A 14,611-nucleotide genomic window follows, 5' to 3' on the forward strand; every position below is an offset into this window, starting at 1 on the left:
TCGAGCGCAACGTTAATTCCCGTGTCGCCAGTTACTCCATCTACGCGTACTGTGGTCTGAAGTTCCCCTTAATCGTGATTCCGAACACCAAGAACACTCTTTTACGATTTGATAGCACCTTGAGTTGGCACAAAGACAGTGGAGGGGAAGGCTGTATATGCTTAGCGCAGTGTAGCAAGGCTGTTTTTGTATAAACACAATAGACAGAGACAGAGATCAATGTCTTTGTTTCATAGAATAAATTTAATACAATATTATCAAAGTCACGCACCTATTGCCGCTATCGACTGATTATACTTATGATATAACAGTAAGACACAAGTATCACAAAGCTACCATATAATACAGATTGTATGTAAAAGGAGAAATAACACTGGTACAGCTATAATTTCCTAAATTCTCCACATTGACGACCTAGTATATATAGTCAAAGCTAAAAGCAGTAAATCCTATCATCCCTGGCTGAACTGATAGGAGTTGTTTAGTTTCTTCTTTCTGTCCGGAATGACGACTTTTTCGAAACTCAGACAAGGTATTTCCACTGCAGTGGCAACAACGAATGCCAGGGAATATGTCATCACCAGTATCGCCACATAATCCATTCCCTGGATGAGTTGAAATGGGAAGGGCAGACATTTTGTTACTATCACATGTCGAGTGACAATTAATGTATCATGCCTTTAGTGCAGCATACCTTTTTCTAAATTTATCCAGATTCGTATAGTCAAATTGCAAACATTATAACAATTTGCAAGGCAATCATTTTGTCACAAACCACTTGATATTTGTCATCAGGCTATGACAGATTATTTTAGGAGAATCTCAAAAGTATTCCCTTTGGCGATTGCACTGAAACTTTCCTTATGATTACAGCTACAAAGAGCGAATATAACTGTTCATTGATAATACTACAAACTCATGACGTAATATGTAATCTTTCACTTCTTTTTTCCAGAAAATCGACACAATATACTAAAACTATTCTAGAAGTAGATACTGTGACAAGCAAGGTGTTGTTCCATACCACGAACCTAATCGGTATTGTACGAAACGGTTGAAGACACAGTGTTACTAAATATATCGAAATATCAATTACACGTACTTAATTAATTATCCCCAATATCACGTGACAAATACTTACAAAGTTGAAGTCTGAGTAGTGCCACAGAGTCTCGAAGCCAAACGTATACAAGAAGATCACGACCAGGTGTAACAGATAAGCACAGTAATTCATATGAGCCAGTGGTAACCAACCACGCCATGACAACAGACTATTTACTGGTCCTAGTGACACACAGATTCGGAAAAGTAAGGATAATATATCAGAAGTAGAGATAAAATTCGCATAGAAACTTACAGAATGCATGGTCTGGCAGAGAGAAGATGAATACAAATTGAAAGATGCATAGTAAATTAACGCTGCCTTGAGGTTAATTGGTTAGACTAGTTCATGTCGCCGATACTTGTTATCGGATTTCTAAATTTTCACGGTTGTAACACAACATACTGAAACGGCGTCATTTTCTGCAGGGCTCTTTCTTTCGCCATACTTTCCAGTTTTAAATACGTAGTAACATTTCTGGTGACAACACATCAATTGCAAATGGAATTCTTCCCAAAGGTTTTGAGTTATCCGGCCATTGATGTTTCATTGTGTCAGCCAATGAGACAGGAAGACTTTGATATGAAACCCACCTCCATTTCCGGTGACGCATGCGTATATCACCCAAGCAATGGAGAGCGACATAGCAAAGCGAAACACGGACTGATAGAGAACGGCGGCCCATTGCGGTACACGATAAGAAGGTGAGTAGGGTCCATATACAACAGCTATTGCAATAGCTGCCGCACAAAACCATAGAAACAAGTTGAGAATCTGCAATGAGCAAGAAAAAAGTAGAAAAAAATTGTGGCAAAGGAATATCCTAGTCTTGATTCTTTGAAATTTAAGTACAACAACTATCTATCTATCTATCTATCTATCTATCTATCTATCTATCTATCTATCTATCTATCTATCTGTCTATCTGTCTGTCTGTCTGTCTGTCTGTCTGTCTGTCTGTGTCTGTCTGTCTGTCTGTCTATCTATCTGTCTATCTATCTGTCTATCACTTTGTCTAAATTTCTTATTGTCTCTCATGTATAATTCAAAACTTGTACGGTGTATATTTATTGGTCTGCCTATTTGTCCGCCAGTGTTTTGTCCTTTCTTTTTGAGTATCGACTTATGTAAAATCTTGTCGATTTTGTCCGCGTACTTCTATTCTGCTTCGCACTATCCTTCAATTCAAATGTCCTCAGTTATTTTCTTACCTTGTTAATATGAATTTTTCTCCCTTTCAATCTGAATATCACGTATCCAAGGGCAACACCGACAAGATATTGAGGAAGTCTATAGAATGGTTTCGTGTACAGCCAAGCTCCTTCGTCGTACTTCGGCTCGTTATACAGCCTGACAGAAACAGATTTTAAGTAAGATATTTCGTTACAGACAGCCATAATAGAGAAGACAATACATTTTAATACTGCTGTGCATTTGCTAATACGGTATAAAGCCACAATCTCACTGGTATTCTTACAAAAATCAACATTTATACTTTTTTGTACATTTTGGTCGATCTTACAGATTTACCACAAAGTTTCCTTCTCATACAGACAGGAACGACTATTTTAAATTGTGCGTCATCAGGTGAAGGGCGTCAAGTTTCAAGTTGTGTATTTGCTTCCTTGATACTCGATGGACACTCTTTTTGTCACTTCATTAGTATCTTGAAGTTATCACGAAACTTACTCGGGGTCTCCACCGATGGTCCTGCCCTGTACGTACGATATGTACGCATTGTAAGTGAACGAACCGAGAGATAAAATTACGGAGACAACAGTTCCGCCTATCCATGACCTGCAATGCCAATAAATGTGGAATGGATAAATGTAGGAAGATTAATGATTCTAGAAAAACCAAATAGCCTACACAAACAAACAGAGAGTTCCTTAATCAAGATTTTTTCTTTCATATCGAGTCCCTACCACTTTACTAGTAAGTACCATTATAAGTGAAGAGATGCGGTTTTTTTTTCTCAAAACCTGTTTAAGGTTTAAAGGTATACTGTCACCTGTTCCAATTTTTGCCACAGTTACCATGGTAAAGAGAAAATCTAACCAATCACAGGTTTTAAGCGGGTTACCGCTTTTTAAAAACAGCGCCCTTGCATGGGCATTTTGAATACCAAGGAACGCCCCTTTGACCATATATGGGCATATTTAGATTACAGGCGACTGTATACCTTTAATCCATAAACTGCAAAATAAGGGAAAAGGAAACTTACTTGTAGAACAAAAGTATGAATATCGGACTGAAAATAAACAGTTGCATATCCACTGATAAATACCACGTCCAGCCCATACACTAAGCATAACACAAGGATAGGAGCAGAACATTAATTTTTCGAGATGCAGAAACATGTCCAGTGTTTGTTTGTTCATTTATGTCACCAAAGAATGAACTGAAGGTGTGAATCCAGTCAAATATAGCATGTTTATTTTGTTTAAAGGATGGAAAGCCGTGACCATTTATATGTTGAAGTGGTGACGGCGAAGCACTGACGTACGTACTTTCGACCAAGACGTCGACAGATTAGAGCTTACATTGTAACAGCAAGAGAAATGTACACACACAAATTCAATAGATGAGAACTCAGTATGTTCCTTGTCCCAGAACGCTCATGGTTTTAAAGAAATTTTAAAAAAAACCAACTGTCTCGAGTGAATTTTTCTTAAATATGAAATATGGAATATTTAGGGCACACAGAATGTGATTTCTACCACACCAGCCGTGTAGGTGTTATAATAAAGACTAGTGACGTTATGTAATCGTCGACAAACCATTTATATTATTTTTATGCTGTCGAGAATTTAAAAGCGCCATTATCTTTTACTTTTCATGTATTAGTATATTGGTTTAGGAATGTTTTGTAGGGAAAATAAGTTTACTTTGCCAACTCCAAACCAAGTATTCATAAAAGAGTTTGTCGTTATGAGCAACTTCTGTACAACCCTCGATAACAAGTACAGCAGACGACATTATTAGTCAGTTTATTATCACACTGAATTTTTGAAGCAGAACGCCACCATCGTCAAAGTGACCAATGTATCCATAAATGGGTTTTGAACGAACGCGTCACACTCGAGGATACATAAGACAAGCGTGACAATGCAAAGAGCGATCTATTCTATCTACATACCTCACTCACTGTTCCGGGATACGGATAAAGATTGTGAAAATAAAACATATTAGCCCACCATCGCTCCTGACATATTTCCTGGGCACCAAGCCAGGAGTTCCACCATACACCATTCCCCATGTGTAGAGTTAATGTTGTGTACATCATCAAACAAAACGCATATACTGGTGTCAGTCTCCAATAGCGATGCAGGTAAAAAAGCCCCCAGTTGACGCGAAGTGGACCACCATTTCGGTCGATTTGTCTCAAAGTTAAGTAAGTTACCAAAAGGCCACTGAGAGACAGTAAAATGAATGCAAAACAGGAAATCAATTATATATATATATATATATATATATATATATATATATATATATATATATATATATATATATATATATATATATATATATATATATATATATATATATATATATATATATAAATAATAATGAGAACAGATAAAGTATGTTTCGGACAAGCGTGATCTCATTTTTATTGTAATATAAAAGCCAGTTTTGGTGTGTGTATATGAGAGAGAGAGAGACAGAGAGAGAGAGAGAGAGACAGAGAGAGAGAGAGAGAGACAGAGACAGAGACAGACAGACAGGCAGACAGAGACAGACAGACAGACAGACACACACAGACACACACACACACACAAAGACACAAAGATATACAGAGAGAGGACGTAGTCCAACCTGAGAACAAGAAACGCTTCCACTCCAAGATCTCCTGCCACAAGGGCTTGTGTCGCCAAACGTCGTCGTACTTCTTCAGTGACATACCTTGGATTGTCTGTAAAAGTACATTGGTGATGTAGCAAATGTGTAATGATATGTAAGAAATAGAGGGCGCCATAACAACCGAAGGTCGAAGAAAATTGTACTGAGTTGATTTTTTGATTCAATTTAATTTAATGCACAGTATACATTATGAGGAAACTTAAAATCTCAGGGTTATTTAGAGGCGCAATACGGTCCGGGGAACCCTGGAATGTCCACAGTTTATCATTTTTGGTACGTGGCGACTATTCTTTTCCAATGTTCTTCTGATCTTTCCTCAAAAGTAACACGATTGGAACTAATTTAGGATAATTGGATTTTCAAATTTCTCAAAGTTGTTAGGTGCCGTATAACAAAACGTAACAATATTGCAAATTATTCATAAAAACAAGTGTGTAATCTAAAAAGAAAAGCAGATGAGATAACATTTAAACATTAAATCGGCATTACTTCACCATCCAATTATCCCAAATTAGTTCCAATCGTGTTAAGTGTATCAAGAAGAAAGAGAAAGTGTTTCATTCCATTGACCAATTTCTTCACCTGATTTCACGTGCTTTCTATTCAATTGAGTAATTGTGCTCTCGGCATTCAGTTTCTCCTCCTCCTCAAATATTCTCCCCATGCTAATCTGTCCTCTTTTTTTTTTGTATTCAATATGGTTTGAAGTATTCGGGGTCAACTTTATGATGCTACAAGGTGATAGAAATCTGTGTTTTACATTTTAGATGTTTTTCCACACATTTCATCACATTTTACCTGAAGATAATATTGCACCACAGTAATTGTGTCCCCGCCGCAAGTATATGAGCATCATTTGTGTCCCGATTACATTATGCTGCCTCGTTGAAACATTGTAACACAGCACTTACACGATAGTCACTGCAGTTCGAAGGATGATCGAGACAGCCAATCCCTGCCTCTAGTAGACAATTGCTACATCGGATTGCACGTCAAACTTTTTTATAAATTTAATAGCAATGGTAATTGTAGAACCACTGTGTGTCTTTCTAGAGGATGTGGTCCAACCAAACGATCCGAGGCGGTCAGTCAGTCACGTTGTAGATAAATTTGCATTCACGAAACACATATGTTCAATGTCAAACTACATGTATATTTTGAGAAAATCGATCATTGTTTGACTAGTGGTGAATTTTCACGTGAGAATAAAGAACATGTAGCGTGATTGTCAGTGGATCACTGCCCTCTATGTAACATTTCTACGCCATGTACTTACCGAGGTAAGACCATGATGATCCGAGGAACAACCAGGTGTGATAGAGGATCAGCCAAAACATGCTCAGAACTCGAATTCCGTTCAAACATCCTATGCTGCGACTTCCCTTTGGTGGACTCAGGATCTTTCGTCCAGCGTTGAGGACAGAGAATGCCACCAGACAATTGCTAAGGAACTCTGCCATAATGAGTCATGAAATTCAATAAAAACATTAACTCATCGTTTAGGAGACAATGGGCTAATTTCTGTCGAGTCATTCAAAATGAAAGTCCCACTTATGAAAAGTAATTTAAAATAACGTTTTAAATTAACGTGAATGTGGTGACTGAGAAAAGTTAAATGAGCGAAAAATGAAATAGATTAGTGGGTAACTAGAAGAAATTTAAATAACTTTCTCCCTTTAATTCTATATTGTAAGTTTTGTTTTATATAGTCATTGACTTACTTATGGAACATAACTTTAAAATTAACGCAATCGTATATTATATCCAAAGCACTCATCTGTCTGTTGTTTGGTGAAACTTCACAGAAAAAACAAAATGAATTATTTTAATGACAGACAACCTCATCACTATCAAATGTTGGTAAGTGATGCTGCTATTCTGTTGTTAAACATCCTACTTTTGCATTTTGCTGCTCGATTCGGCCTCTCCTCTTCGGAATCGACCACCTCTAAGATTTCCTGATGTGGAGTGTCTATGACGTAGCCATTTTGCGGTTTTTCAGCTTCAGCTTCAGCTTCATCGACGATTTTGTTGCTTGTTATGTCAACAGGCTCAGTGGCTTCCGTTTGATCTGATTTTGCCCTGTGTCTTTGTATCAGATCATAGGTGGTTCCGGATATGAGAACAGCGGCTAAAACTGCACACAGTGTACTGAAAATAAACTATAATCATTACTATAATAGCATGACCTAACATCATAATAAAACGTTCTGTAGATGTAAATTTTGACGTTCTTTCGTTGTTAGTTTTGTTGTGTACGTCAACTGGAATTTCGTATTCTACTCTCCAAAGCATGTCGAAACTCCACGTATTCGACACAACATTTATGTGTGTAATGTGAATTGTTAGTATTGACATGTGAATTGTGGTCTGGGCCAGAATTCACCCATCAACAAAAACAACGCAAGTTTACACTTGTACAGGCAAACAAGCTGAATAATGTGTATCTCAACATGCTTTGGGGAGTAGAACAAGACAGTGCTGTTGACATACAAAACAAGAAAAATCACCCAAACTTACAGCCACTGGCACACGAACGTAACTACTATCCCAAGAGGCTCATACAAATTAAAATTATAGAAAGGAAGTTTTGTAACTTTCCTAGCTTTATCTGTATCGGAAAATATCACAGTGTGGTTCATCGTGTTAGTTCATTAAAATCTCTGAAACAATATACCAAGGGTATCAAGTTTTTCCTAATTTGCATATCATTTACATCTGCTTTGCAAGTATACTTTGTGACGAATTATTTGCCAAATATAGTTGGTTGTCTGTAAGCTACTGAGTACGGTACATCAATGGAGCCTATTGGGCTTATTGACACTAGATCATGCTCTATTGCAAATTCAACTTGCAAACAAAAAACAAATACACAGGCTGAAGAGAAGACATACAGAATTCAAAACAGTTGATCTCAAGGTACACAACTTAGAGAATGTTGTGCAACTAAGCTATACAGCCCAGACACTAAATGATTGCTAAAGGAGATTTGTAGACTCACATTGCTACAATATCGCTTGTTCTCAATTCATAACTTTCTTCGGCGCAGGAAGCTATCAGGATGATCCATGGTGGTACGGTAGGATAGCTGATTAAACCTGGATTGGAAGTAAATTAACGAGGACTAATTACAGAACTCTAAAAAACTACGACAAAGCTACATGCAGATTTTATCGCAAACATCAAAGTTTTCAAAACATTTAATTCGAATGAAACAATTGATAAAGTAAACAAAAATACTGACTATTTTATACCAGTACTTAAAGTAGAACGCGCCTCGGGGACTCGGTATAGTCAGACTCTCAAATTTCTACAATTCTTTTCTCATCTACCATTTGTTGGGGTTCATTTTAGAGCTCTTGGAGAAAGAAAAACTTTCACAGGTTAGTTTATCGAAAATCCCAAACTTAATTTTCCCTCCATAGAGTCAACATGGAAATGGTGGCCATATTAAATTTCAAATATCGCAAAATGTTGCGTAATTTGTTTCGCTAGTTCCAAACTTTGCGAGTTTACCCCTAATTTTTATACTTTATTTGGTAAGGGAATGGTTAAAAGTTCCATTGAGGAAATTTTGAGCAAAAGTTTCAGTTTTTTTCACTTTCGAGGCGCGTACTACTTTAATGTTGACTTAAACACAGTACCTTGTCGAACAAGTATCTGTATATCTTCCGGTGTGCAGGAATTCGGATAACACACTCCCTTAGACAATGTATCTCCTCTCTACAGGAATTCAGAAAGCAAAAAGTTTGGTAGCCATTTAATGCAACTCCCCTCCCCGTATTCAGAAGGCCAACGAGTCTGATGAGCCGCGCAACTCCACCTATAGTGTATTTGAAGATTGTCAAAATTTTGTCCCCTATCTTGCTTTCTGCTCCCGACACGTGAATTTCGTAGCGTCGAGCAAGGAAGTGGTGTTGGGACGTTCGATTAACATTTGGAGATGTGTATTACGGGTGCATCAGACCCTTTAAGTGCGCGCGTCAAGGACAGAAGAGAGAATACGACCGCAGAATGATATTTTTTAGAAAGTGGGATTTTAATGTTGGTAATCTTCGTTGAAAGACGGAGAGTGGGGCCAGATGCCGATGAGTTGAATAACTTGCAGGAGGCCCGGTGTTTCTAAGAGTCATTTTGATAAGCTTATGACGAATCTAAACACTCTCTCCTTCTCTCTCTCTCTCCTCTCTCTCTCTCTCTCCTCTCTCTCTCTCTCTCTCTCTCTCTCTCTCTCTCTCTCTCTCTCTCTCTCTCTCTCTCTCTCATATATCCATATATATTATATATATTTGATCAATATTATATATTACATTATATAAATGTATACATCACAGAACAGTATAAACAGACTGTTTGTGTGTGTGTCTCTGTGTGTGTTTGTGTTTGTGCCTTCGCCACGGTCAATATAACATCAGTCCACATGTTGTTCTAGAGAAGCAAATAAATTTGCTCGTGAGCAATCATGACGTGAACGATATAGTATTCTTGCACTTTTGTAGAAATATGAACATCTTTACATGTTGCAAAAAACATTTTCATAACAAAGTATTCAAAATCAGCATACTAACCGCGGGAAATATAGTTAATGTATAGCAGTAAGTGGCTTCAAATGTAGTCTCGTTGCCTGGTTTGACCTGTCTACACATGTGAAAGTTGCCGGGGTCTTTGGTGTTCCATGTCAAGTCATAGTCTTCTCGAAAGTAAGCTGAGGAATAGTACACTGTAGAAGAAATGATATTAATCGATTTTATCGTCATTTTAAATAAAAAAAACTATTATTGTGTACAACATACGGTTGTGTTCTTGACAGTAGACTGAGTACATTAGGCAAAAATAACAAAAAACGTTTCCGGTAACCCGCCCATACCCATTCAAAACGCTCCGACCCTAAATTTCTTCCATTTCCGAATTTTATTGTGTTTTTATAAGTCACACTCAAATTAAAATAAAAATTAAAATTAGAAAAGTGTTCCCATCCAACTTACCTTATTTCCTGAGGGAATGTTATGGGAAACGCACAATGCTACTCCTCAAATAATTATCTGATTCTATCTCTGTATTCTGCCATATCATGTCACGATTCAGCTGTCCTAGTCTGTCCATGTATCTCTCTCTTTCTCCCCCCCCTCTCTCTCTCTCTCTCTCTCTCTCTCTCTCTCTCTCTCTCTCTCTCTCTCTCTCTCTCTCTCTCTCTCTCTCTCTCTCTCTCTCTCTGTAGGATTTCCACATTGCCCGTCTGTTCACACTTCAATGTACTCTACATTCTGTTCTTGCTTTCCCCTCTAGGTCTATATGCTGGCTGCATTCGAAACGTGCACATTGACACTTATCCAGCATGAGTTTCACGCCTAGACAAACATACCCAAACAATTCGTGTGTAGGGTTTTAGGTCAACGAATATTTGTGATGAAAATGCCTTCCTATTTGAAGAGCCCGTAAAGGTGTCACAAAAACAGGGTAAAGGCTATTTCAAACCCCTTTAAGTAAATCACACAAATTTTCATACCATAAGACAATAGAAATATTGTCATTTTCAGAGGCCGAATTAAAAATCTTTCTGCACAGGACAAATTAGCTATTTTGAGACAATAACCCCATGACTCTTTTGAACGGAAAGTCCTAAAGTACCAAGTCAAAAGTAACAACATTTCACAATTTTATTGAAATGCACTCATCACAGAGCTATGCTTGATTCATGTGGAATGCAACAATGATATGTCATGTCAAGAGTCTGTCACGCGATCTTATAAACGATACGAACCTGACGTCACCATTGTCTGTCACTCATCTGTAACAATGACTTAGAGTCGACGTCACACCTTTTCGTTGCATTTTATCTATTGTCTTTATTATCTGTTTATCTTAAGCCTGGTGATGACACACATCTGTAATGGTTCAGCAAAGGGCACTCTGAATGAAAACACACATCTGACTTCAGGATGTGGCACTCTGAATCTGGATCTGCTATTTAGGAGAACCAGCGTGCCGTTTATTGCGACCTGTGACAAACATGTGCGTCCAAGTTAGGGTAGAATGCGCCTTGGGATAGATATTCTGACTTTAAAACTTTAACATACTTTTAGGCCTGCCACTTTCAGAGGCTAGTTTTGAAGCTCATAAAATAAACAAAATTTCCCTGCTTATTTTTGGAAAATCGGAAATGACGGCCATTTTGGATTTAAAGTGTCGATAAATATTGAGTCATTTATTTCACTAGTACAACATTTTGTATGGTGACTCGTGATTTTGATTTTGATTTCGAAAGGACGTGGTTTAAATTCCCCAAAGAAATTTTGAGCAATAGTTTAAGTCTTTCGGTTTCGAGGAACCTACTGCCTTATACATGTATAACTTTTCCTTCTCTTTATTGATTTATTTAAGAACGGTGACATGTTTCTAAACTCCCAAAGTAATATCTTCCAGGTAACAACATAACACGCGATTTTAATTGCGCATATTAAAATAGCAATACAACATGAAGACCAATGACAATGAGGGGATCGTAATCACCTTTCTCAAATCACCTTTCTTGAATGGCGAATGCACATACATATATACACACATACACACATACACACATACATACATACACACACACACACACACACACACACACACACACACACATACATGCATGCATTCATACATACATATATACATACATACATACACACACACACACATACATACATACATACATACATACATACATACATACATACATACATACATACATACATACATACATACATACATACATACATACATACATACATACATACATACATACATACATACATACATACATACATACATACATACATACATACATACATACATACATACATACATACATACATACATACATACACAAAACTGACAGACCGAAGGTTAAGCATTGGAACAGAATGACTCTATCTATCGAGTATGTCGGTCTCGTATATCGACCAATAACTCTAACGTTTTATACCCACGATATTGGACCTAAATATTCAAGCTTAATCAGTCACCTTGTATATACAGCCGTGTTGTAGTGAATAATATGCTACACCCATGACAATTTCGAATAGTTTTGGACAGTTGTTCTCCTTTTATAATAATGGCATTCTTGATAGTCATTTTAACAACAGCGACCCCAGATACACCTACATGTTTTACCCCGCCCAGTCATGCAAGCAAGAGATCACTGCAAGCTGTTGATATTAAGTGCTGTTAATGCATTGAAATATGCATTGAATCTCTGCTAAAACTTTACGTCAAGACAACATCCAAATAAGTACACTCACTTTCTCTTGAGTATGGTTTCTTGAAAAGCGTAAAATCAAACATGTACTGTACGGTGTCCCAGTAACATTTCTCTGTTACGTTCTTGAAAGGATTGGTAGCGTTTGGTGTCAGTGATTTTCTCAACTCTTCAAACGTGCCGTCCATGATGTTCTGTGCCTCGGCTGCAGACGACAGTAAGATTGCTGCCACAATACAGCATAGCGCCGTGAACTGCTTAGCCATCATGGCGGATAAAGAAGGGACGATTGGGACAGTTTATATGTACGATATATCAGACAACGTATCGCCGACTGGACTGGTTTTCCAAAGTTACTGTCCTAATATGCTCGCTAGCAATAAGTCGATAAAACAGTTGGACTATGATTTACCTTGCCCGACCTTTTCCTGTCAATTATTGACAGTCATGTGCTCTAAACAAATATGTGTCACAAAAATAAACATGTCCCCATTTCAACCAGAGCACAACTCATCTACTCAAACAAAGACAGATAATGACAGCTGCAGTATCACGCCATCTAGAGGACGATAACACATTCTAAGGTCTCTAAGTATTAGTACGTTGATTATACATGTAAAACGAGCGATCCAGCGACAAGAGACTGTAAATCCCAGATGCTGAAACATGTGTTTATTGAAATTTCTGATAAACTTATCTTTTCACATGTTTTTATTATCACATTCTGGTAACGCAAAACTGCCTTTTTGTGTCATCTCTTAATTCTCCTGAGTTGAATTACTCACGATAACAATAAAGGTAGGAACATGGCCTTGATGTTTTGAGCTACAGTGTGTTTTTGGTAAAATTGTGACATAAGGCGCGGCCAAGGAAAATAAAAAAATTGTTTCTCATCCTCGCGCACGTCAATTTAGACCCGCCGCGTCAATCTTTGTTTTCTGTTCGTGGGGAAATAAAAAAACCAAAAAAAACGCGACGATAGTGCATAACACAGTGCTGTATAAAACAGAACTGTAAACAAAATAAGTGACACTAACATTCCATTTGGAACTGTACACATACGCATTGCTGTACTGAACGTCAAACCGCAGAACTGTTGCTATACACAAATAATAAAGCAACACTGCTGCGCATTTATCTCTGTGTGCATTCCTATGTTGTTTTCATACTTTTTGCGCCTTCTTGTTGGTTGAAAAATACAAAAAAAATTGAGAGAAAAAAACCTCGCGTCACAGCATCATTTTTGCAATATGTCTAGGGTGAGAAACAAACTTTTTATTTTTCTTGGCCTTACCCACACTTCTGCTTATTGAAAGCAATGACTTTATGCTTTGACTTCATCGGTCACTGGAGGGTTGATAATATAACTGAAATTCTATTCTCGATACGTGAGGACATTTGAGGACTCGTTGAAAGGAAAAAGACTAATCATGTTTTGACAAAATCTCACCCATGCGAATGGCGTATTGCGCATGCGTAAGTTTTTGTTTGTTTGATTGTTTTTATCATTGAGGATTCCATGTCCTCTGGACGTTTTGGTCCTTCTTTCAAATCACACTGATTTCAAAGAGGACTTTTTAGTCAGTCAGGATTTCATTTACGTGCATTTTACTTTCATTTCTTGCATTATTTTTTGGTCTTCGGTTTGGCTACTTTTACACATCACTACTCTGAACTTGACAGGTTTGAAGACACACACCAAACCATTATCAGCGTCGTTTTGTCTTTGTAAATATGTCAGGGTTAACCTATTGACATAGTGTCAAAATTTAATCGGTTTGGTTTTCGTCAATATTGTGTTTTGAAACGACATGAAAGATTGTCAACACGAATGTTTGTCGAAACTAAGACAACCAACTCAGAGACCATCTCTGTGTATACCAATATCAAATCATTCGTTTCCAGAATAAAATGGAACAAGTTCTATACGGTGTGCATTACATTAGCGGGTGAAGTTAGTTAGAAGCTACGGCAATTGTACACGTCCTTGGCCGTGTGATGGCTTAGCGGCCTTCGGTGGCTTGTTTGATAGGTGGTTGCTAAAATGTCACTGACAGAGGACCGTTATGCGCAGCCCTTTTCACCAATTTGAAACAATTTCGTCCAAATGAAGAATATATAAAAACTCTTTCTGCAGTGTGTATCATAGTTTTGAGTGTCAATCTCACTTATTGTGAGCTTTTAATTGCTAATTTACTGTTTCACCAATCGAGTTGCTTATTAGCATCTACTGGTTTGACTACTCTGAAGATGAAATTAGCACAGCCATGCTAGTTACTCTCTTACTGGTATGCCCGCTGTTATCGTTGTCTTTTCACGTGATAATCTACTCAATTAAAAAACCCCAGCCATTTGTGTTACTCCAATAAACGTCTGAAATGATTGAACTTTCAGAAATGCCC

At 37.6% G+C, this 14,611-nt stretch overlaps 1 protein-coding gene across 1 annotated transcript; it reads right to left on the reverse strand.

Annotated features, from left to right (window-relative positions):
• Window positions 1-231: 231 nt before the first annotated feature.
• LOC139116127 (nose resistant to fluoxetine protein 6-like) lies at window positions 232-12,612 on the reverse strand. The gene is made up of 14 exons (XM_070678670.1): window positions 12,253-12,612; window positions 9,535-9,686; window positions 8,611-8,689; window positions 7,968-8,064; window positions 6,864-7,117; window positions 6,243-6,419; window positions 4,922-5,018; window positions 4,242-4,515; window positions 3,327-3,406; window positions 2,792-2,899; window positions 2,314-2,452; window positions 1,696-1,876; window positions 1,142-1,284; window positions 232-605 (listed from the first exon to the last, which is right to left on the reverse strand). Exons 1-14 carry the CDS (start codon window positions 12,476-12,478, stop codon window positions 453-455), a joined length of 2,160 nt encoding a protein of 719 aa, XP_070534771.1. The 5' UTR covers window positions 12,479-12,612; the 3' UTR covers window positions 232-452.
• Window positions 12,613-14,611: the final 1,999 nt, after the last annotated feature.

Source organism: Ptychodera flava, chromosome 17, assembly GCF_041260155.1.
Source record: "Ptychodera flava strain L36383 chromosome 17, AS_Pfla_20210202, whole genome shotgun sequence".
NCBI classification, from domain to species: domain Eukaryota; kingdom Metazoa; phylum Hemichordata; class Enteropneusta; family Ptychoderidae; genus Ptychodera; species Ptychodera flava.